At 40.3% G+C, this 26,479-nt stretch overlaps 1 protein-coding gene across 1 annotated transcript in view; it reads left to right on the top strand.

Annotated features, from left to right (window-relative positions):
- psd2 (pleckstrin and Sec7 domain containing 2) overlaps positions 1-22,779 on the top strand; it is a 31,782-nt gene extending 9,003 nt beyond the window's left edge. Inside the window, 12 exon segments of the mRNA XM_034121350.1 lie at positions 10,171-10,368; positions 11,370-11,450; positions 13,565-13,719; positions 14,552-14,610; positions 16,183-16,272; positions 16,402-16,445; positions 16,572-16,762; positions 16,873-16,943; positions 17,802-17,959; positions 18,894-19,038; positions 19,382-19,519; positions 20,028-22,779. Coding sequence (XP_033977241.1) covers positions 10,171-10,368; positions 11,370-11,450; positions 13,565-13,719; positions 14,552-14,610; positions 16,183-16,272; positions 16,402-16,445; positions 16,572-16,762; positions 16,873-16,943; positions 17,802-17,959; positions 18,894-19,038; positions 19,382-19,519; positions 20,028-20,246 — 1,549 coding nt within the window. The 3' untranslated portion in view covers positions 20,247-22,779.
- Positions 22,780-26,479: the final 3,700 nt, after the last annotated feature.

The following is a 26,479-nucleotide window of genomic DNA, read 5'->3' as shown; positions in this document are numbered from 1 at the left end:
GAATTTTTCCCTTTTTTCTGTCTCTCACTTGCACACACACATCATTCAGGATGTCATTTTGGCATAAAAACCCTATGCGTGGTTCTATAGCGCCGCTGAAACATCCTGCAGATTATCCTCTCCTGCCTCAGGCAGTGATATGGACACACACAGTAGTAGCACACATAGACATACGCACTTTTGCAACACAAGCAGTAATACATCCAAATTCTCTCTTTCAGCATCTCACCACAGGCACACACACACTAACTGAATCATTTCAGCACTGACGGATTTATCCCTGTCTATTTATAGCCCAACTCTATGTTTTATGACACATCCCTCGGTCTAACCGTACCAATGTTTTGGCTGAATGAGGTTCTTCTTACCGCAGCCTTCTCTCCTTTGAGGCGTCTGTCTACACTTCCTGTTTGAGTTGAGTGGAAATAGAGCCTGACTCTGAAATATTAGTGGCTTTTTTTGTCTTTTTCAGTTCTTCTCCTCTTTGAATTTGTGGCTAATTTAGAGCAGAAGATATCCTCTGCTTGTTGTTAGATGATCAGTGTTTCACCAAACACATCCCACACCTGAACACAATAAGTCTCACCGAGCCGAAAGAGGTCACCATTGTCCATTGTCTGTCTCCACATTGGGGTTTTGTGTGTTTTGTTTCAGTACCAATATTTTGCCCAGTAACTAATTATATTTCATTAGATACTGTTATCTGGGTTTACTTAAAGGTGGGGTAGGTAAGTTTGAGAAACCGGCTTGAGATACACTTTTTGTTATATTCCATGGAATGCTCTTAACATCCCGATAGCAATGAATATCTTAAGTGCTTTGACAAAAAATCCATTAAAAATGTAATCTGTGGAAGCCGTAGTACTGTAAAAAGCACGACCAATCATTTTAGCCGGCCCGACTAAAATAACTGGATGGCCTACCTGCCTGTCAGCCTTCCATCTGTGCACAAACTTATCCCGTGCCCTCATTGGTCATGTGCGCGTTCGTGTGTGTTGGAGGAGGGTCTCTGTAAGGAAGTGGCAGATTTCTTCCGGTTGCGTATTTTCAAATTCTAGCGCACTCGAGCTGGTTTCTCCAAAATAACCTACCCCACCTTTCATTGCCTTTATTGCTGTTATAAAACAAATGAAATAATATGAATAATTTTGGATATGAGAAAGGCACACTTAAAATAAAAATAAAATGTTATATGAGTATTTATTTTGGATCAGTCTATACTGAGGTATATTCGTCTCAAATATATTTATTTTTACAATTCCATATGGTAATGTTTGTGTCCTGGTTTTTAACATCTTGACACCTTGTTTACAATAAGTGTTTTAAGGTAATGGCAACTCCAACATAAATGAATGTGTGTATTGTATTCCCATGAATACATATCTCCTCAATTAATTAGGGATTTATTTGAATTGAAAGTTAGAAATTTGAAGACCCATTTCTAAGTACTAACTAAGTAGTATAATATATACTATATTTTAAGTTTGTTGATGCTTTAAACATCAATAGTGGTTGATGCTTGGCTCTAGATATTACAAATACACATTTATCCATCCACCCACAGCAGGTTAAGCAAGAAGTCCAGACATCTCTTTCTCCAGCAGCGTTTTTCTAGCTCCTCCTGTGGGATCCTCAGGGGTTCCCAGGCCCCAAGGTAATTGAACTCTTTCACTTAATCCAGCCTCTCACTCCCTACCCAGAGGGTGCAGTCCACTGTTCTGACTCTCATCCTGACCGCTTTACACTCCACTGCAAACCGCCCGAGTGCCTGCTGGAAGTCACAGTCTGGTGACGCTAACACAACCACATCGTCTGCAAAAAGCAGAGAAGCAATTCTGATGTCCCCAAAGGACACTCTGGCTGCACCTTGATATCCATCCTTTAAAATCACGAATAGTTTCCAGACAAGGGACAAACTTGGAGGAGCCCAACACCCACTGAAAACATGTTTGACTTCCTGCCCAGAATACGAACTCAGCTCTTGCTCCAGCTAATGACCGGAAGGCTCCTCTGGAATGAGAGTTGTACCCCCCACTAGACTCCCCTGGGACGTGGTCCTTTTCCAATCCAACAAACCCTTGTAGACTGGATGGGAAAACCCAACCTGAAGTTCTTTTTGACTATCTTTGGCATGATGGCCCTGTTTACTTTAGACATTACCATGCTTTTTGGCAGATTGATTACAAGTGGACAACTCTTAGTACGTCAGTTCATTCTTGGCATTTGAATTCGTCTCATGACCATTACCTTTCTGTTTTAACCGCGGTTAGACAATAATGAACTTCTTGTGCCTATAGCCTGCTGGAAATTAAAAGAAGAAGAAATCCGAACAAAATAGATTGGGTCCATTCATTGACATATTCAAGGCAATATGTTTGTTGACTCACCAATATCTCTATGTGCTTTTTGAAAATGTCAAATGTTGTGAACAAAGCCACTTTAGGCGATTCACATTACAAAACATATGAGATTAAATGCGTCGCAGACCAGCTGAAGTGGTTTGAGTTATCGCATCATAATGCGTATTATGGGCATTAACACTTGTATTTAGCCCTGTCCACTTGCAATCCTATCACCCAAGACACATTAAACGTGTGAACATGGTGTATGAAAGGACTCCTTTTCACATACTGTATGTTATTGAGGAGCACTTGTATCTCATGTATCCTGCTCTGGCTTTTTGTTAAAAACACTGCAACACTTTCCCCCATGCTGTCATGTGAACATCACATCAGGCCTGTAACAGGTTTGTGAATTTTGCTGTGAGTGAAAAAGTCACAGTGTGTAAATGTCAAAGGTTCTCGATAGCTCATGGTAGTTCTCATGAGCTATGGATAGTTCTCATAAAACCCTGATGTGCACAATACTCAGTAGAGTCCACTTGGATTAAAAAGGTATTCTGGTCCAAGAGCTAACTGAACTCCAGTGTTATTATTTTGATCCGGGAAATGCAGTCTTTGTCGTTATCTGTACATAATAATGCGCAGAGAAACGCAAGTGCTGTTGATCTCGTAGAGTGCTCGCCTTGACCAATTTACCAATTGAACATCCTCCAGGGTTTTATCTCTATTATAATCTTCAATCTCAAGCCCCAAATGTTTTACTCTTGCCCTACAGCTGCACGACTGTCATCTGATTTTCCTATTGTTTTTTCCACCAGATGAGAAAGAGGAAGCTGGGATTTAGATAGCGAGGTTGCACGCAGGGATGTGTCAGTGTGTCTTATAAAAATATGTTTACATGTGTGTTTGTGTGTGTTACCATCACATAGAGTGTGGGGATTATTATTATTTGTCTATGTACATTAATACAATGATGCACAGCATGTATTTTAGCTGAGACACAAATGGAGTTGTGCAGTGATGAGGTATTTTTGTAGGCCAACCTGGAAGCTAGCATTGCAAGGGCTCCTTCAATTGAAAGCAATGGGATTTTTCCATTGGATTTTGGAATATTACATTACATTACATGTTACTTGTTAGACGCTTTTATCCAAAGCGACTTACATACTCATTACTGAATATAGCAGAACATAAGATCTGAGGTTTGTTCAGCAGGATAATCTCTATATATTAACACAACTTAATAATAGTTGAAGCGTAAATAAAATTGCCAGAAGTCAATAAATGAAGCAATGCTAGAAACTAATATAGAATGGTCGAATGACGTCACCGCTAAACTAGAGGCGGCTAATGTTTAGCGTGAAGACATTTAGTAGTCTCATGAGCGACTTGTTAGCAACTGCCATTTCTAAGACAAGTAAAAGCTTCACACTGACATATTTTATGTTGTTATTAAAAAGGGAAAATCTTTTAAGCTTTAAACCTTATTTCAGGAATATAACCAAAAATAACTTTGTAACAAGTGAGCCCAGAAAGGCCAACATGCTATCCCATTTCTGGGATTAGGACACATTTCTGCACCACTTTATTGGGATCTTCATTTCAAATATAAAAACATGAAGTGCTTTTGAGCCTGTTCAATGTTGAGCTGAGTTAAACAGTTTTCCGCTCTAGGGTTACACTTTTGAGGTGGTTGTACTCTGTCTTGCATCAGTGGTTGCTGAGCCGTATTGAAGCAATACACTGGGGGGATGTACAGAAATAACCACATTAAATGACTCCATGCTGGAAAGCAGCTCAATGGAGTCCAGATACAGGACGTCTCGCTGATATTGAACTGACCTGCTGGCTCACAGCCTTTCACTTAAATGCAGAGGAAGTGGAGCTGGCTGGGACACACAGGGCCATTGTAAAGCCACCACTAGGAACAGCAATTCATCAGGAAAAGTCCGTGCAGTCGCTGGCCCCGCCCCCAACATCCTCTCCTCTGTGGAGCGTTAAGTCAGCCAACAAACTTCAAGGAAAAAACTCTAAACACATTCCCAGTCTGTTGACACTATGGCGGAATAACGCCACGGTCTAATTTACCACGCGAACAGGCTGTAATTATCTATGACCTGACTTCCGCTTTGAAGGAGTCTGATTTAAAGTGAAACAACAAACTGTTGCCGATGCGGATTTGACCGACTACTGGATGATGAGGCTGGCGGACCTCAGCGCGCCTTTAACCGCTGATTTACAAATCTCACAGAGACGATGTGGAAAGAGGAATATGATGATCACTTCGACTTTTTGCTCCAAATGCTGTAAGTTAAATATTTCTACAGATAGGGAATTGTTCTAAGAATTCACGTCCAAATGGGTGGGAACATTGACATTATGCTGCGTGGCAAAATGGAAATAGTGAGGAGGCTGCACTGTAACTTTACTCTGCCAACATCTCACTGGAGCACTTCTTTAATATTTCTGAAGGGACTTGTATATGAAACTACAATCAAATGTAAAGTGACTTCAACGTAACAAAAATGTCATGTGGTATTCCTTGGGGGACTTAAAGTGCATAACTACTAACCAATAGGATTTAGAGACTGTAGCTTGAATTTATCATACATTTACATTGTATCTTATTCAGAATTAGTCATTTAAAAATAGATAGAAGTAAGGCAAAATATATGAGATTGATAAAGTTACAATTTTATATTAATGATAATGCTGCAACTGTATTATTTTCAAGATCAACAAATCAGTAGCTTTTATGATGAATCAAAGGTAAATCAAAATGACAAGTTCCCAAAGCTTAAGGCAAGGTTTTTAAATTGCTAATATCCCACCAACTGTCCAAACACCAAATATGTTATGTAAACAATCAATACAAAAAGGAGAAAACCATGACAAATCCTCAAATTTGAGCTACTGGAACCAGTACTGTACACTTTGTGATAATGAACTGATTGTGAAGATGGATGCTGAGGAAATTTTGGGCAGCTACAGTTATATTGAAGGATTATTGTTTAGCATGTTTGAAGGCTGCCTAATTGCTTGAAACTGTTAGTTTCATGCCTGACTTGTACTCTGAACTGTGCCCAGCATTTAAAAAAAATCAATATGAGCGACTTTTTACCTGCATGTCATGGCCTTAGGTTCAATAATGTCAATAATAGTGTAAAAGTAACTTGGATACACGGTGGCCACTTATTGTTTACTGTAGTTGTTTTGTTTGTCCTGGCTTCTTTGACATTCAAGAGTCCAATATTGCTACAGTTTTTTTGTTGCAGAGATTGTATCTACAAACCCCAGTAGATTTCCTGTCTAACACACTCTCATGTGTGTGTTCCTATAACATGTCTACCGCAGTTAGCCAATGATGTAAATGAAAAGGAAAGAAGAGCCGGTGAAATAACAGAATTTCATAATCCAGTTAATCCCATAATATTTACCCTGATGGAAGATGCCACTCGGACCCTCCCAACACACACACATCTCACATGCAGACACACCTTGTAGGTGTGGGTTCGGGAGTTGCAGAGCCAAAGAGATTAGCATGTGAGTCACTGGCATGCGCCATCATGCTCTCTATCTCTGACACACTGGCAGACTGAGTGGCGGTCACAGTGGATGAATATGTGTGGCCTGGGGATACAGACTTGTGTGCCTTTAGATAGACAAACAGGTTGACTGTGTGCCACTTGGCCCTCTGTGACGCCGAGTGTCTTGGCATAAAGGCCCGCTCTAGATATCTGACACTTCATATTGTGTCTCTTTCTTTCTCTGTTATTTTGTGTGTGTGTGTGTGTGTGTGTGTGTGTTGGTTCTATTATTGCCAGACAGCAGAGCAGTCAATCGGTGGAGCCTAGCATCATTTTATCCCCATGACTGATACGATGCTTTGAATGATTTATGAGTCTGGTGAATTAATATGGTCAGACAACCGAAAGCAATTTCACTGCAAACACCGGCCGAGATATTGTTTTGATGGTTTGCCACTGGCTCTTTTTTTTCATGCGAGTCCATATCTATATGTGTTTATGTCTTTGTGAAATATGTATGTATTTGCATCCACACCATTTTTCAATTTTCAATGACTTTTCTCAGTCCCAAAGGGGGTCCTGCTTTCTGACTTTCCCAGGTCAGGTGGAATATCTTGTCCATTGAGTAGAATCTGGGTCTATCCCTGTTGGACATGTCCAGAATACATACAGAGGGAGTCGTAGAGGGATGCTGTTCATTCTGTCAGCCATTTATATTTATTTTGACTTAAAATTGTGACAAATGTCCCTGTTATTTATTCATTTTTATTATCATATTTTAAGAAAAGCTTGAATATTTCAGTCTAGTTTTATTTAAAAAAAGCTGTTGACATTTCAAAATGTTGTATATATCAGCTTGTTTCTTTCTCCTACGCCCTGTTGTTATTCAATTGAACCTAAAGTAATTAACATGTAGCACAGGAAATGAAAATGCTGCATTAGGAACAAATAAACCAGTCATCTGCTCTTTTCTTTCAATGAAAACAAAATATATTTGATAAAGTTTTAATTTAAAACTACATTTCAGAATATCTTTCTATTGAAATAATCACAGTAAGTGATTATTTTCGTTCGATGCGCTCTCGTCATTGTCTAAGTCATGGAAAAAATGTTGTTGACGTAAATAACTGGTCATAGTTTTCATTCAATTAACGCGGTACAGAATCATTTCATTTAAATCCATCAACTGGCTTCTTGTCGGTTCTCCTCCTTCCGGATATACAAACTCCCCGCCCTGTCCCTAAGGATGAGCACGGGCACCCTGCAAACCAAACTGCTTTCACCGACTGTATCTGCAATCTTATTGTCATTCTTGGCAGTGATGCTCTGCCACGATAAGGTCGAAAGCAGTTTGTGTGACTCGTTGATGTGTTCCCGTGACCCTGGTAGCTGTGTTGTTGCGGGGATGGGGAGGCTATAGCTCCTTGTAGCTTCTCCCAAGGCAAATGTGTCCAAGGTCAGGGGCCAGATGAAGAGTGATGCTGAGGGCCTAATGAATCAGGGAAGACAGGCAGTGTGACCTTGCCTGAAGCAGGGAAATCAGGCCCTTTGTAGAGGTCGGCTTTGGTCTATAGTGTGCAGTCAGCTTTTCAACATGTGAAGACAGAAAGACTGACTCCTGACTATGGAGCTGTTTGTTGTGAGTGCTTATTTGTCAGTCTTTCTTTTTTCCTGATGGCCCTTTGTACCCGTTAAAACTGTTGTCTCCTAGCACAGGACACTTGGCTTCCGCTGTATCCACGGTAACCAGCAAATCCCCTAACAACAGCGCGTAATGTATTGAATTTGTGAGCGTAATGCAATTGGGCTGATCTGATTATGCAAAGAAACGTCTGAATCATCTGGCCACAATGCTGACGGTGCCACGCAGATGCACACGCAGACAGGAAATGAGGAAATGCCATTTGGACTGATGGAGGTTAATGTGTCTTTCCAAAGAAATAAAACACCACAATTCACTGTTTCCTGCTGATTTATCAAATACAACAATAGAGGGCAGTTTGTGTGTTCCTTTCAGCATGGATAATATGAAATGTCCTGCTTGCCTGTAGGGGTTGTTTTAACTTGTAATCAAAAACTATCCCATCAGCAATGAGTGTTTAAAGTACTATAAAAGGCCAATTAACTTCCCACTGGTAGGCTCTTGGGTCTAGCAAAGTATACAGTGCACTGCAGTACAGTGGACCAAACTCAATATCTTAATCAAACTACCTCACTAAGTCATAAATAAATAAGTAGGGCTCTAATTAATACTGTGCATTGATTCTGACACTAACAGTTATACCTTGGCCTGATTAGTTCATCACACTGAGTCCCTGAGCAAGACTCTGCATTGAAGTCAGCAGGAATGGCCCTATTTCCATATGTTGAAAGTGTACCATCTAACATTTCTGCATTTAAATGTCTGAATATGACTAGACTATGCTATAAATGTGTTGATGTATCTACTGACCTATATCTTTCCAACCATTTTTGAAACTATAGAGATCTGTAGTTTTCATCAGGGTAATTTGTCGGTTTTATGTAGTCTCCTGTAATGGCGTTGTATTGAAGAGGCCCTACTTTTCTTTTGGGGTTTTCTTTTCCTGTAGTGTGTTATATAGGTTTTTGTGCATGTAAATGTTTCTCTCCCACACACTCCCCCCCCCCTGCCTGAATCGCCTCCATTGGACTCCTTTGTTGAATTCTGTAACATAGTGACATCACTATGTAACACTTGCGCTTCTATTTGCTAGCACTCCAACTAATTGTATGTGATAGGCTAAGGGGCAGGACATCTCTAAGTGGTTGACCAATCACAACAGAGCCGGCCAGCTAACCAATCAGAGCAGACTGGGCTCTGGTTTCAGACAGAGGGTGAAAAGAGGTGCTGCAGCACAGGCAGTATGAGAAAAATAAAGAGCTTTTTGAACATTAAAGCATGGAGACATGTCACAGTGGAGACACAACATACAAATAGGAACCTGAAAATGAGCAGATGTCCTCTCCAGTCCGTCAGTCTTGTGGTTGTCTATCAGAAGCTGTAATTAAGTTTTTGTCCAGTTTTAAGACACATTTTTCCAATACCTTATTTAGATCTTACACTTTAATTCATTCAACATTTCTAACATCTGGTCAGGTAGTTATGGAGAGGAGTAGATATCTGATGATTTTCTGGCTTCCTGTAAAAACTGAAATGATGGACAATGAGGGAGTCCTTACCAGGAGAAGCTGACTGCAAATATAAAACTCCCATGATCCCGCTAGCAACCCAAATCCTTCTTTTGTCATTGTTTTGAATGAGACACCAGCAGTGGCAAAAACAGACATATTGTAGTCTTCTTTTCTCCAAGGTGGAGTCAGTTGTACTTCTTTATACTCAGTAACATTGCATTTTCTTTTAGTTGTGTGTTTTTACATATGCATGGATCAGAGTAAGTTAGAACGTTTTGTGACGTTGAACAGAGCCTGAGAGGAAGCTGGTTTCAAAATTGTCACTAATAGCTAACAATTCAGTAGGCTATATTTAACACTTCAACGCAGTTCAGTTTGAGACAATGCTATATTAGAATGTCAAACGACTCTTAACGCCCAACACGGTACATGGTGTTCAAGAACATGTCTTACATACAGCCAAGACATTACTTGGTAATAAACAAGCTGCGTGTTCACTCTCGTGTCTTCAACAGCTTGGCAACTCTAAATGTTTCTAAGCCTTAACTACTCCTGCAGGGGTTGTTGAGTACATTCTTTTTTAGGGAACTCCCAACTTAATAGTCCCACAGATACACCCATTCACAGCTGGGATAGACAATGAGCATGAGATGGACACTACTTGTTCAGATCGTTTTTTTTGCTCAAGGTCAAGTTGATGGGAGAGGCCACAGAGATCAGTATTAGTTCACATTATGAAGGAAAAGCTCACTTTCAGGCTACGTGTGCCTAGAAATATAGAAATAGAAGTATAATAGAGGTTTTAGTTTTCTCATTACAGCACTTAAATTCTAATGATGCGAGAGGTTAACAGCTTAAGATTAGTGGAGCTTTTTAGAAGAGATTGGGGCAGGTGAAAGCTTCTTCTGCATTATAATCAGCCTTTAGATTTGCTGCACTAAAGTAGGACATTAAGTGGCAGGGAAACTGGGTCAGTGTCGTAAAAGACACTTAAACCTCATATGACTTTTCTTAGCGTATATGCGAACATATGTTGATATAATGAGTTTCTTGTTTTAAGTGAGTGGGCGTGTAACGACGGACATGGGCCTCATTCATTAACCCGGGCACCTGCTTGTGTGTGTGTGTTTGTGTGTCCTCTCCTGCAGCGATGCCAACCTCACAGACGTGCTGTCGGACTCAGAGGAGTGCGATCTGGGCAGTCTGGAGCGTTTGGAGCGCGGCAGCACCGACACGCTGGCCAATGGATGCCGAGCCGACTGTGAGGCCGCCAAGAGGCTCGCCAAGCGCCTCTACCACCTCGAGGGCTTCAAACGCTGCGACGTGGCCAGACACCTGGGCAAGAAGTGAGCGCTCCTCATAAACAATAACACATGTGCACTGGCAAATACCAGAAACAGAGCAAAACATGTTTACATAGCTGCATATGTTCAGTATTAGTGTATGGATGAACAGTGGTGGTGAAAATCATGCATTCAAAATGTAACTATTACAGATCTCCATATTGATCCCAGTAAAACCTAAGGGAAATAATATCAGCAAAGTTTACTTCAAGGAAAAATGATCAGTATTACATTTTTATATACATATCTAATAATATTCAGTTTGAATCACTAAGGAATGAAGACATTTAAATGTATTTAATTTTACTTCACTAAAAAAAATTGTCTGGAGGGGAAGTTATATAATAAGTAATACCAGCATGCAAACATTTCTTAAAATAACAAACAAATCTTTTTGCATAACTAATAATGTTTTCCATATTGATCCCAGCTAAACTTAAATAAAAGTACATAAATAATATTAGCTACATACATTTTAAGCATCTCAAGTAAACATACTCAGTATTTATTTATTGTAAAATATTATATCATTCTTTTTCTATCACAAATGAATACATATTAGAGTATTTTAATGTTGTAGTTTGTCTATGTGAAGTACTTTGTACACTATTAGGTAAGTTGGTGGTAGAATACTGCATCATATCATATAAGTACATGTGCTTTTTGAAGAAAATTGACAATGTCAAAAAAGTAAAAAATACAATATTCCCTCTGATATCTTGTGAAGTCAAAGTATACATTAGCATTATATGGAAATACTAAGGTAAATGATAAGTCCCTAAAAATAGTACTTAAGTTCATTTGTTCAGTAAATGTACTTAGTTACATTCCACCACTGGAAGAGACATGTGATCATATGAAGCGGTTGCTCCAAATAGTGTTTTTGTAAAGTAATCAGACACATCTGCACTAGTTTCTCTATTCTCTAATACAGCAGAATTAAGCAAACCTTTTATACTTGGATGTGCTGACGCTCCCTTCCCTCCTCTACTTACTCTCCGCAGTAATGAGTTCAGCCAGTTGGTGGCGTCGGAGTACCTGAGCTTCTTTGATTTCTCCGGCCTGTCCCTGGATCGAGCCCTGAGGTAATGCACAGTCAGCACGAGGAAGTGATGAGTGTGTGATGTAAACGTCCATATACATGTACGTGTGTGTACTCTCTCCTTTGCCTCTTCATAGGGCATTAGCCTCGTGCTAATCAAGCTGTCGTGTTGAGTACGGTGAGCCAGTGCAGCTGACAGCAGCAGAGTTCATCAGAGCTCTCCTACCTGTCTCAAACTGCTGCCTGTCCACTCAAGAGGCCCCCAGTGCTCTTCAGACACATTAGCAGACGCCTGTTAGAAATAACAGTTTACATAATAATCCTGCATTAATTTGCACTTGGATCTTAGATTAGAATAAGATATATCATTTTCCCCATCAGATCTTCACACTAAAGTCAGCCATAATAACATTTGATAAAACATGAAATATTCTTGTTGACATTATAATATATAACACAGTAAATGGTTTAATGTAGGTAACTGTGGTAGTCGGCCTGCACAACAATTATTTCCATCAGTATTCTTTCTAGCAGCTTTATTTGAAATGTGCAGCCTTATGTCGGGCTGTAACTAAACGTTATTTGTTAACAGTGAATTGATCATTTAGTCATCAAATGTAAGAAGGCAAATATTTGGCAATTATTCTTGAAAAATGACTGAACTGATTAATGATTGTAAAAATAATATCAGCCTATGACATCTCTCAGCGCATCTCTGTGGCGCATTTCCACCGCAGGCCTCGCTCGACTTAGTACAGTTTTGTTAGGCCTTGTTAGGCCCAGCTCACTTTAATGCTGCGCTTCCATTACAGTTTAGGAACTGGGGTAGTATCTATAGTAACGCAGTGTAGGCGGAGCCGTGACGTCATCTTCAATGAGCACCCCAGAAAAAACAACATCAGCCGTTAGCTGTTAGCACTCAGAGCTCACAGCTCCTCATATCTGTTCAGAAACTAGACAAAAGTTAAACAAGTACAAACCACAGACTGTCTGTGTCATGGTGAATACAGTCGCTGCTTTATTTATGTCTGTAGGCCGTTGTTGTGAGTGTGGACGGTCGGAGCATATATTGCGTTAGCTTAGCCAATCTCCATTTAGACAATGCGCATTTTAAAAGGTTTTTCGCCTGCCGTCTGTCTGCAGACTTGTCAAAGCATTAATTCATGGTTTTTACTAACCGGTATCAGTATGTTGTTACTTCGGCATCATTTTGAAACGTGTATTACAATTAAATCACGGTCAAATATGTTCATCTTGTTGTAGTTGTAGCCCCCTTGCCAGCGATTCTCTCTCTAGTTTAGCAAACTCAGCCCGACTCAGCCCTGTTTGTTGGCCCCGATAGAACCACGTTTTGTCGGGCCAGAAAAAAAGTGAAAAGGTACCCCCGGGCCGGAACTAGGCCTAGTGGAAACGCAACCAAAAACGGGCCCAGCACGACACGGCACGCTTAAACCGCGCTCCGCGCCATGGTGGAAATGCGCCATAAGCGGTTGACCAATCACAACAGAGCTAACCAATCAGAGCAGACTGGGCTCTGGTTTCAGACAGAGGGTGAAAAGAGGTGCTGCAGCACAGGCAGTATGAGAAAAATAAAGAGCTTTCTGAACATTAAAACATGGAGACATGTCACAGTAGAGACATAACATACTAATATGAACCTGAAAATGGGCATCACAGGGCCCCTTTAACTCCAAATTAGTATTTCACCTGAAAGATGTGACAGTCGGACAAGATGTTGATTTATCATACAGTTATAATATCAAATATATTTATTTTGCATTTCAAAGGTTCAGAACACAGACACACATATACTTTTAGGCTAGAAAACTCTTTATAAATGATGATATACTACAGAATACATCCAATCCAATCCAAAGGTTTTTATATAGCACATTTAAAAACAACAGAGTTGACCAAAGTGCAGTACATCAATTAATATATAAAAAGATACGTGATTACTCAATGTTTTAAATAGCAGGTTTGAATGTAGTTTTTGTTATAGTAAAATGTTAATGTGTTTCCAACAAATCTGTCAGTTGTGCTCCACAAATTATTGTAACTGGCAGAAGCGAGGAAATGCTATATTTCTGTAGTGATGATGTGATTAGGAAACATGTGACCTCCTATTGACCTCGTGGTGTCATTTGTGTGCGACAGGAACTTCTTAAAGGCATTCCCCCTGATGGGAGAGACCCAGGAGAGAGAGCGGATCCTCGTGCATTTCTCCAGACGCTTCTGCAACTGCAACCCTCAGACGCTCTCCTCTGAAGGTCACAGACAGCAGGAGGCTGACTGGGATGATGAAGATGATGGTATGTCGAGCAATATTGATGATTCACTTCACCAAAAATATGTATTTCATACGTTTATGTCCCCTAAAAAGTGGTAGCGCAAAGCAGAGAGTGAGAGTTCTCATTAGCTAAATACAATGTTTGACAGCAAACATGGTAAAGTGTACAGTTTTTGGATGTTTAAACACGCTTTTTGCCACGTCTACCTAAATCATATTGTATGCTTCATAACCATAAACACTTTTTATGTTTACCACTGTTAGCTTACAGTGGTAAGCTAACCTGCTAACCAACAAAATAAACTAATAAAAGATGCTAATGAACTTAATTTTAGCATAAAATAAACATTGTTAAACAAAACTGATTTCAGGAGAGATCAAGCAGCAGATACAAAAACAGAGACATACTAGAATATATATATTTAAAATATGTACATTTGTCCATGTCAATAAATATGTATTATTTATTATATATTCATCCGTTAAATGCTATAACATTTCATTAAAAAATATATTCTAATATAGTATATAGTAATATAGTATTTGTTCTACTTATTTAAAAAAACATGTCTGTGTGGGAAGTTATATAATAAAAGTCATAGCAGATGTACAAAATATCACACTATAAGAAACACATTGATTTAGCATTACTATTACAGCTCTCCATAACGATCCCAATTAAACAAACTCATGACTTCAGCATATTGGCACTACAGCGTTATTGCTCGTTGCATTATTATAATACTGACTCAGATTAGACACAAATGATTGTAGCATTTACGCAGCTCTGCAGATGTGTGTGTGAGTTGTGTAGCATGACATTTAGCTGACCTTGTGTATTGTGCTGTTTGCAGATGGAGCTCACACATTAACCTGCGCCCTCATGCTACTCAACACCGATCTACACGGACATGTATGTACTCCACTTCTCTATCTTACTGATTCTACAGGATTCCCCTTCCTCTGATCTTCCTGCAAAACAAAAGTATAAAGACTCCGTGTTTGATCAGCATGACGTCTTCCTCTCTATGTCTTTCTCTCTACTCTTCCTGTCTCTCCTGCGCGGCCTACTTTCTGACCTGTTTCTGTCTCTCCTCTCCTCCAAAAGTCGGTTCTCTTCTACACTGAGTGCTTTGCGTAACACGATCAGTATCGCCACTCCTGTGTTTTGCTTTTTCCTCAACCCTCCTGCTCAGCTCCAGTCCCCGCCACTAACTAATGTCCTTTCTCTCTTCTCAATTTCCTTTCCTCCTTTTCAAACCCTTCCCCTGCTAACCAAATATGGCCCCCTGGTCTCTCTCCACCCCCGCAGGTGGTAAGTACATTTATAGAACTAACACTCTATGTCTCATCTCGTATACTATCAATAGAGTTTAAGTCATGATTCAATTGGTGTCTCATAGTAGAGGATGCTCACATACGGATATACTATTTTAATCATTGGTGTGCTGTGACGAAGACAAATAATCGGTTGCTTGGGTAATGTTTAGAGAAATAGTCAGTTGCAGATTTTTGGTGCTATTTATTCTTTATTTATTTTTTATTGGATCTTACTCTATTTCATTTGTGTTTTACTTTTGATCTTGTAACTGTATTAAAATCGTTATAACAATTTTTTGGAAATATCTTTCTACATTGTCATTCACATATGTTGATCTGGGAAGTCCACTGAGAATAACATTTGATTTGATTCAAATTATTTAATAATTATAATTATTCAAATGTAATTTTGAATTTGAATGTAATGGCTCTAAACTATACCCAGTTGCTCTTTCGACAGATATTTTGAAATAATGGAGCATAATAAAATGTGTCTCCTGTTCCATCCTATCCTTGGTATTTGTCCTAGCAAAGGAGCCGGCCTGTCTGTAACGTGGCCTCCTCAGAGGAAAATGTGAATTAAAAGCCAAAATCCTTTTTTCCTATTTTATTTTTTGCAACAGCAGTGAGTCAAATCAGTTGTGTTCCCTGTCTGTATCTCTTTAGATAGCGGGCTTTATTCAAGCAGAACCGGGCAATATGCAATCACTTCCCTATATTTTCAATTACTATTGATATATCATTATTAAAGGTTAAATTAAGAGAAAATGAATGAAAGCTGATGCACCATGAGGTCTAAAACCACTGCTGCTGCTAGTACCAGTAGCACCACACTGCCACCCAGTGGTGAGCTGCAAAACTGCATTCAAGTTGCTGCGGATAAAAGTGGGTCGCAAACATTAGCTTCTTTGGAAATTAAATATATATTTACCAACTTCTGTGGTGCTGAGCTAAACATTCTGTTTTACCGCCATAGACCTTTAACATCATTACTCTCATTAACTTTTTGAAAATATTTAGTATTTGCACCCTAAAAAGAATCATGACAAACATTGGCAGCTTTAATGGCACCTAAGTATTGTTCCCATTTATACCAAACATGCAAAATAATATGTGAAATTTCATCCTAATCTTGTATCTGCGTCTGATATTCACCTCTCCTCAGAACATCGGGAAGAAGATGTCCTGCCCGCAGTTTATCAGTAATCTAGATGGCCTCAACAGTGGCAAAGACTACCCTAAAGACTTGTTAAAGGTACAAAAAAACAAAAACACAGCTCCAACAAAAGCTTGATCTTTTTTTGTTTAAGCCTCAGAACTGAAGCACTTCTTCACATTCCTGTACTCAAGTAAAATATATTCTTTCCCTGCCTTGCCCACACAGATCTTGTATAACTCCATCAAGAATGAGAAGCTGGAGTGGGCAGTGTGAGTATTTAGCATTTTGTGTCCAAAAGGAAAAGCATGCGTGGTATGCCCGTCTTTTTAGGAAGTAAAGTACACTTGAATACGTGCTGCTCAGGTTTATGTGAATGGGTATTTGTGTGTGTGCAGGGAGGAGGAGGAGCTGAGGAAGAGTCTGTCGGAGCTGGTGGAGGAGCACTGCGAGGGCGGGAGCAAGCGTGTTGCCAGGGTAACGGACGGCCATAATCCTTTCATCGCCATCCCCGTTCAGCTTAACGCCGTCACCTACAAACACGGGGTGCTGACCCGCAAGAGCCACGCCGACATGGACGGCAAACGCAGTGAGTGATTTCTCACACACACACACACATTCATATTCACGTGCTAATAAGTTATTGTAAAAGAAAATATCAAAGAAAAGTTATAATTGTTATCGTTTTCTCCCTCTCAGCCCCGAGGGGTCGCCGCGGCTGGAAGAAGTTCTATGCGGTGCTGAAAGGGATGATCCTGTATCTCCAGAAGGTACTGCATCTCTGCCCTGTTACCATAGAAACACACATCCGTGTGTGTGTGTGTGTGTGTGTGTGTGTGTGTGTGTGTGTGTGTGTGTGTGTGTGTGTGTGTGTGTGTGTGTGTGTGTGTGTGTGTGTGTGTGTGTGTGTGTGTGTGTGTGTGTGTGTGTGTGTGTGTGTGTGTGTGTGTGTGTGTGTGTGTGTGTGTGTGTGTGTGTGTTGTGTGTGTGTGTGTGTGTGTGTGTGTGTGTGTGTGTGTGTGTGTGTGTCAGATAGAGCATTAAGGGAGGAAATGAGGCATGGCTGCTCTTCTGCCTGTTTGTCCCCCCCTGCTGGTAGGAAGGCTTTACTGACTACATGTCAAGCTATGAAATGTTATATTCTTCTTGTGTCTCCAGCAGTGTGGTTCTTTGAGGTTTATTCCTTAGATTGAAATTGATTGAGTCAATTTAGAAAATGTTAAAGAACACATCAAGAGTATGTATCTGTCCACCTCAAATTATGATATACTGTACATATGATATATTTTAGAGAAAATTGAAAATAATAATCAAATATATTTTATAGCAGATAATTGAAACGTATGCATCTCTATCTGTCCAGCTCATTTTTTGTATTTGAAATTCTCGTAAATATGTTTTTTTATTTTTGAGTAATTCTGCTATAATGCAAGTGTTTTATTTTTGAGAGTAAATTGCCATATTGTTATTGCACTCACTTTTTTATATGTATTTATTTTCAAAATGTTTTCTTGCTTTTTAACTATTATAATAGTTTTACATTCGTTTTAAATAATTGTTCTATATTCACTCCTTTTTTAACGTCAATGTTGTTTATGCCTGTTTTTCTTCTCTGTTTTCTACCAAAGGATGAGTATAAGCCTGACGCAGACATTTCCGAGGTGGACCTGAAGAACGCCGTGCGGATCCACCACGCTTTGGCCACCCGGGCCACCGACTACAGCAAGAGAGCCAACGTGATGAAGCTCAAAACCTCCGACTGGAGAGTCTTCCTGCTGCACGCCTCGTGAGTCACCAAATCACAGTCTTCACAATACTCAGAAGGAAATAATAAAAAAAAAAAAAAGAGGTTAAAAAAGAATGTGCAATAAACAAAATTACATAAAGATATTTATACAAAAAAATAAGTCCAAGTAAATTCATATTTGATATGTTTTCATTACACTTCACATTAAAAATGAGCCTGCAAAATGGCGGTTTAAGACAAATTCTACAGTATTTTACAATTTGTATTTCTATTTTTTTGCATGATTTTAATGTTTTGCCTGGTTTTAAGATCATGATGTAAGCTGTCCAGCATCCTGGATTATGTTCATAAAGTAGTTATTAAGCAAATTAAGCTATAAGGTTTCTTCACTGATAGAAAGATATACATGAGGCTCATTTGAATTCCCTCATGGTTGAATTCACATAATCACATATTTATATATCACGACAGTACACAGTTATATTCTACAATACAGTATTTAATGTTACATTCTGGTTAACTTATTATTTTCATTGGGTATATATTGTTGTTATTCCTGTAATTTATTGCACATTATGTCTATTGTACTATTTTATTTCATTATTTTATGTTTTTTATGTTAGGAATATTGTATGTTGCATTGTGGGAGCAGCCTGGGAGTAAAGATTTTCATGCATAAACTATGCTGTATCTATTGTGCACATGACAAATAAAGAATCCTTTAGAATGTGGGCACACAAATAAAAGCTGCTACATGTAGAGATGAGGACATCATTTTACAAATATTGTGTCATTTTGAACAATTGTCTATTTTCTGTCATTTTTCTTTCGCCAGTTGAATGCACCAGGCTTTTCTTCCAGAACAATCTATGTTGACGGGGCAAACTAAGAAACATCAATGAGACAGTTTCTTATGCACTCACCTGCTCTCTCCCCCTTCAGCACCCCCTCATCTTGTCTTTCTCCCTTTCAGGAGTGAGGAGGAGATGATGTCTTGGATCTTCAGGATAAACCTGGTGGCGGCGCTCTTCTCCGCTCCCGCCTTCCCCGCCGCCATCGGCTCCATGAAGAAATTCTGCCGGCCCATCCTACCGTCTTCATCCACCAGACTCAAACAGGTACACACACACACACACACACACCACACACACACACATACACATACACATACACACACACACACACACACACACACACACACACACACACACACACACACACACACACACACACACACACACACACACACACACACACACAAATGGACAAATATCAGGGTGGCTCTAATAGCTTTTATTTCCCCTTAGAAAAATAGCTTGTATTTAAAAGACAGTTTACCGCTGCAGCCTACACTATCCTACTGCATTAAAAGTCTCTACCCACGTCTTTTTTTAATATATTCTATTTGTGTCTGCTTGCATCTGATTGGCTGTTTTTGTGTGCGTGCTGTGATTGGTGCAGGAGGAGCAGCTGCTGAGTCACGAGAACAAGATGAAGCAGATGAGCCTGGAGCTGGAGGAGCACCGGAAAAACTCAGTCGACCCCAAAAGCCGCGAGTGGGAGGAGTATCGGCTCAAAGAGCACTACCTCACGTACGAGGTACACGTCCCCTAAATTCCTCATTTTATTATTCAACTTAAAGGGCTGCTAAGAGACTAAAAAGCATGACAGACGGCCACTGTCTGTTAGCTGTTTTCCTTTTCATGTCCTTTCTATTTTTCAAGTATATCGTTTCAAATGTTGTATTTTTTTCATAGTTGCAAAGATGTTTAGTTGGCACACATGAAATCTCATGATAACTTAAACAAATATATGGGTATTGTTTTTTAACTGTCAGTCCTTGTATTAGCTTAAGGATGGACACTAGAGGTGAATAGGTTATTGTTAAGGGTATGCTAGGGTAACGTATTTATTACGTTAAAGTCATTAACGCTTTTAAGGCTTAAATAAAGCTAGATATTGAACAGAAAAGCTATTAAATACAGATCATTTGTAATTGACATAAATAAAGTCAGTTGTGTCTCTTTCATCTTACCTTGTCCTGTCTCCCCTCTCCCCCTCTCCCCCTCTCCCCCTCTCCCCCTCTCCCCCTCCCTTCCCTGAGCAGAAGTCCCGCTATGAGACGTACATCAGCCTCCTGCAGGCCAAACTCCGCGCGGAGACGGACGACCTTGAGAAGATCGAGGCCAGCGTGATGGGGGGCCTGATCATGGAGGGTGGGCTGTCCGGTCGGGAGTGTCACCTCCGCAAGACGCAGTCCTCCCCGTCCATCAGCCAGGCCCAGGGGGGGCTGAACGGGAGGACTGCCCCGGGACAGAGGAGCTGAGGGGAGGAAGGACCAGGGCAACGAAACAAACACCCTCCGACTTCTTACTGGCTGTTTCCTGTTAGTGTTTCTGTGTTGGGCCCCTCCTGTAGGACAGCAGCAGGAGACATGACCCCCCCCCCCCCTCCAGAATTGATCCACCCGGTGATTCTGTCCTTGAGCAATAGATGGAGAAGAGCCCGTGCTCAACAAGTGACCCTGCCAAACCTCAGTCCTTTGAACTCTTATTATTATTATTATTGCACATCGACATGATCATTAACTGTGATCACTATTTATAATGACATCATCAGTATTATTTCCCAACTCAGAGCTAGTTGTGTTTTCTAGTTGTGAGTAATTTATAATGTATTAGTTAAAGGCTGCAAAGAAGGAGGTTTCAGACGGACATGGTACTACTGTTAGCATTTAGGCCTTTTTTTTCTTTTTTCGCCACTCGTGTTGACGCACCTAGCCACCTCGCAGGCGTGTGTACGGACCATACATAATGGGTGGTGTGTGAAAATGCAGCATATCCATCCCAAAAAAACTCTTGAAAGAACTTCTCAGAAGGATTGAGTCCCTGCCATGTATAGCATATTTATTTATTTATTGAATTCTCCGCCCCGGGGAAGGGTTTACACACCGAGCATGCGCGCTCTTTCCTTCCCCATCCTGACATTCGTACAGTTGAAAATTGTAGAGGAGCTGTGTTTGCTCATAAGCTGCTCCGCCAGAGGAACTAGAGGTTGAGTGGCCTTACTCAAGGGCACCTTGACACAAGATGTTGAGGGATTTAGTGAGTGTTAGTCACAGTGAGCTGTGATTTTAAAGCTGCCGCCCACCCCCAGATACTGACATGCCTTCAATTATTCTCCTACAAGTCTTTGAACTGAATGAAAGCGCTGTGCCATGTTCTGTTTATCCCGCAAACTACTCCTGTTGTAATCACGACAAAATATGGAAGTAAAGGGCAGAGCAGGAGGGTGTGGGCGGGAGTGGATCAACTGTGTGTGTGTGTTGGCTCTTTTCAAGCAGTTCCTTGTTGAGATTTGAGTGCTGACGCCAACAGGAAGATGTTTTCCTTTCAGACTTATTTATTGTTTGGTGAGAAAAAATCCAACGGCCTTCTGCTGAATGAGACTGCCGTAATAGTCCAGGCTCTCAAAAGCATCTCATTCATCACAGAGGCAGACATCATCCTTTTGACAAAGTCTCTACCTTGACTTCTTAAAATAATACTTTCTCTCTCATGGCTCCACGAAGAATCATTAAGGGCGAAAAGTCTTGATGAATTACAGTTAAAAGGGACCATTTGAGCAAAATGATCCGAAATCATTCATTTAGAAACTCTTGCAGTGTCATTTATGCTCACTACTTCCGAAACACACACCTTTTCACTAAAACATTACTTTATAAACAGTTCTGCATAAACAGTGTTGCAGAAGTGTATATAATAGTAAGGTTTTCATTTATAAATGTACGTACATTGGAAACAAATCGAACCAATCATGTTACAAAATGGTTTCTTTTATAAAATAGACATGTCATAGCTTGCTTGGCCTCATTTTGAGCATTTACTGGTGTATTGAAGATGTTTTTGTGAAAGCAGGCCCCGGCCGTTCTTACAGAGAGACAGCTGATTGGAGAGTGTAGCAGGCAGGACTGCTCCAGCTTAACGTGCTTAAACCTGTCGGAGCACCGGACTGGAGAACAGCAGCAAAACAAGTAGCCATCAAAAACTCCTCCACATGGGGAAAAGTTGTTCTAAGAAGAAGACACACTGCTTTGGGTTTTCTAAGTAAGACTCACCAAGTAAAAACACCCCGCGCACATTTATCCAAACAGGAACACAATACATTAAGCTTGTTTCTCATGGAAGGAGGAAGTGGTGGCGGTACCGCTGATTTGAGCACCTGACTTACTCGATCCACACACACCTTTTCCTCTTTCTTATGGGATTTGCGTATGACACAGAACTGTAGATCAGCGAGCTTAGTGCCCTCGCTCAGCCTCGGCGTGGCACAGAAGCATGTTGACACAAGCAAAGTGGTGGATATGGACAGGAAGTGATATCTTTGGCTCTGCACACAGCGCTTCTGTTGCTTCGTATATCATATTAATAGTGGCTGATGGATCTGGGATCCTTTTCAGGACTTGGCTGGAATCCTGGAGCCGGATCCTTGTACAGAACAAAAAGTCTGAGGTGTAGTTTTCAGAGAGGAAAGTCATTTTATAAAGCTGTACTGTTAGGATGAATAACCGCTTTCTTACAGGGAGACTTCCCCCCTATAGTCACTTTGGCTGTCGTGCTAACCATTGTTTCCCAATGTTCTAGGGTAGGCCTGTGCTGTAATATAGGATTGTGACGAAAAAAATATTTGTTGATTGTTATGTTTTATAAAAAAATGACAACTTCGGCACCTTGATGTCAGCATTGGATCTGTCTTTTTGTTTGTATATCGGAAACTGTTTTTGACACGATGCTTATACTATGTAAAGGACATATTTACTGAATATTTAGTCTGTGCTTCATAAAGTAAGCTTTTATACAGATGCGTGTGGTTGTGATTTATTGGTATTGTCGACTCTGTTTCAAAGAAAAAGGATCAAAGCAGTTTACTAACCTGGGTGCCACTGACATGTTTGATATTATGTAGATATTAGTTTGTGTAGTAATACAAAACACGTTGTGTGTACAACTTCAGCTCAGTATGTATCCCAGTGTGGGGGCTGCAACACAGAAAACTAGACTCAGCAGAACAGGCCTGGTATTATTCATGTGTGTGTCCATGCATTAGGGCTGCACAATTAATCGCAACATTATTGAAATCACAATATGGGCTAGTACAATAATTAAAGGATTGTGGTGCTGCAGAGAAGTCTCGGCCTAGAAATAGAGTTACTTTACAAAAAAAAGAATCCTTACTTGGTCAGGCTTTTCTCAAGAGATCACACTGATCATTTTAGATCAAATCAAGTTTTATTTATTAGCACATTTTAAAAACGAGCCAAAGTGCTGTACATGCAATAAAAACACTTTACTGCGATAGCAAACAGAAGACAATAAATTACAACAGCAAATATAAAAATCAAACACAGGGAAATGTCAGGAGATGTATGGAAACAATGATGCAAAATTGATCATGTTGCAACTGCAATGTCAAAATAATCACAGTTAGTTATTTTTTCCAAATTGTGTAGCCCTTGCATACATTTCTATCATTAAATAAACTGAATTACCTTCAACAATAAAACATTTGAGACTCTGCAGCGCCGCCATGTCACATTTAAATGAATGCATGGTGTAGCAGCACATGTGGATAAATGCAGCATTAATCAGCATCTTAAGTTTTCAGAAAATAACCGCGCATCACATTGCTGTATCATATACCCATTTTCGAGAGTTGGAAGAACTATTTCAATCTTTTGGTAAAGCAAAGTAGTAATACCATAGTGTGGACATGTTATGTTTTAAAGGTCCCATGTCATGCTTTTCCGGTTATTACCCGTCCCCTTGTGTGTGATGAAGGTTTTTATGTAAACGGTCTGCAGAGTCACAAACCCTCAAAATACACCCTGTAGCGAGTAAAACTCTAACAGAGAAAATATCTCCCCAAAATGCCTCTTTGGAGATTTCTAATTTTCCAATGTTTTCTTCCTGGGTATCGCTACGTAGGGATACCCAGTAGCCACGCCCAGAGCTATGGCCGCACCCTCTGCCAGCCTTACACGTAACAAAGCTTCACAAACCTTTCAGCGATTCATGCCGGATATGTACAGCGTAGGGCACTGAAGAACGATGCTGTTCCTACTTTGTTTGGACCAGCGGGAGATTCGGGTACACAATCTGTAAGTATTCATTGTTGTTTGTGTATTTATGATGTTTAAAACAAACAAGGTATCTACCACGACTGTTTAAATGGGTAAATGTTTTTCTACGTTGAAATGCTCTCCGCAGACCCATGCTCACAGCGTTATAAACCTTTTTCTTACTCAATATCAAGCCACACTTATTGATTTTACTTCGGCTGTGAGTGTTTGTGTGTGCTCAGGATGAGTTTCGCTTGTTCTAGCTGTATCGCCAAGCCTGTCTGCTCCTCCAGCAGTGTGTGTGTCTGTGTGTGTGCGAGCAATGCTAACTGGGCTAACTAAGTTGCTAGCGTTTCCATATATCAACTCCAATGTTAGCAGATGGCCTTACATGTATCTCATAGCTGGAGAATGTCTGCAATCACACACAAAATACTCATAGACAGTATACTAGTATACTAGTGATTTACCGTACGGTCAGTACATTATAGTTGGCGTTCCTGGCGTGAATGCTACCGAGCTACCGTTCATAGCGTGTATGCTACATACAGGGGTTAAGTTGGGATTTGATATGTGGGGGGGCTGTGTGGAGGTGCGAGAGGGGGGCGGAGGTCGAGGATCTCATTATTTGACCTTAAGGGATATACACTGTGGCCAAAGCAACTGCTCCATTATCTGTATCAAATGCACACATTGATGCCACCAAATGTCACAATACAAATAGAAAGTACTACAAATAAACTGGAATTAATTTACATCTTAAATTATTAATATATATACACAAAAAAAGGTTTACAAATATCCAACCTTCAAATTGCTTTTTTAAATCAACACTGCTCTGCACACTTGCTAAAGAACATTTGTGTGGAAATCTCAATTCATTTGTAGGGCTGCGTGAGTATGGCCAAAAGTATGGGAGTAAATCTCACTGTAAGCTATTTAATCATCACCAAATTCTGTGTTATTATGACTGATCATAACTCAGCTTTATGCAGACATACATTTAGCATGGTGTACAGGGCCGGTTTTTGGCATAGGCGGTTGCCTAGGGCGCCAGATCTGGGGGGCGCTGCGCTGGCAGCTCTGGGAGGGAAAAAAACATTTTTGACCGTTTGCGCTCATCCTAATTTTCGGCCTTGATGTAACAACATTCATAATTAAGTAAATGTAACACCCTTTTCACCCCGGTTACACTTTTCATTTGCCCTGTACGATGGGCGCTGTAAGTGATGAAAGTGGGGGGTGTTGGCTTATCAGGCGTCCGCAGCTCACAGCCAAAGTGGGCGTGGGATCGAGCGAGAGAGATAAATGCAATTTATGTAAACAAATATTTCCAAGGCACTCCTTTATAATTATTGGGATAAACAGGTTTGAAATCATTTCAATGTATACTATAGGACAGTAAACCAGAAATATCGTTTAAAACTTGAGAGATACAAAATATGCATAAATAAATGTTAACTAGGTAAAATAAGATATGAATGAACAACAAAAATAAAATAAGTTACATTTATTTGTTATTGGCTGTGGTAGGTTATTGGTTATGTTCACATATTTGGTTATTAAAATGTAAACCGATCTTTTTCATATGGGTGTTTAGAGTTGTACCCCCTACAGTAGATCAGGTCTCTAGTAATGTGTGCTTAAAGTGCACCAGCTAAAATCTCGCCTAGGGCAGCAAATTGGTTATAACCGGCCCTGATGGTGTAGGAAACGGGCTCCGTGTTACAAGACGGGTCGGGGGTTTGGCGGTACCGCTGCAGACTCGCTGCAGACTCTCTGCACACACACACGCACACACCGCTGCAGACTCTCTGCACGAAGGAGCCGCGGTGCTGCAGCTCCTGATCGGAGCAGAGACACACGTTCACTAAGCGGAAAAACTATATCTTCACAGAGATCTGCTATTTTAAAGTAAAGTCAACACATATCGACCCTAAATAAAGTCTATATTAAGAACGAACGATGTTTTAACATATGGCTTAAACAAATGACAAATGAGCGAGGGTGATAACGTCAGAGCATCGTCCTATGTGCCGGGGCTGAGCCCCGGACAGCCCCGGCCCAATTTAACCCCTGGCTACATAGCTAAACAAGAAGGCTAGCTAGAGCTAGACATGCTAGGGAAAACATTGTTTTCATGCCAGCTACAATGAATGACCGAACGTAGCAGACTACCCGTATAAGATTGCAATTGTAAACATGTTCTTGCTAGCCTAGACTAGCTGTTGTTCATAGTAGATTGGCATATTACACTGAACAACTAGCAAACGTAGGTTAGCATATTAGCTGGCAAGCTAACTGTGTTGATTAGATAGATACACACTCCTACCACAACTACTACTAACGAATCTAAAACAACTACGTTTCTCTAATATTTTGTGATTTGCATTTGATTTCATCCAGCCAGATCAGGAAACTCCTGGCGTATCTGGTGGACA

Source organism: Trematomus bernacchii, unplaced genomic scaffold, assembly GCF_902827165.1.
Source record: "Trematomus bernacchii unplaced genomic scaffold, fTreBer1.1, whole genome shotgun sequence".
Taxonomy (NCBI): domain Eukaryota; kingdom Metazoa; phylum Chordata; class Actinopteri; order Perciformes; family Nototheniidae; genus Trematomus; species Trematomus bernacchii.
The sequence above is the reverse complement of the archived record's forward strand: the minus strand, read 5'-3'. Positions and strand labels throughout refer to the sequence as shown.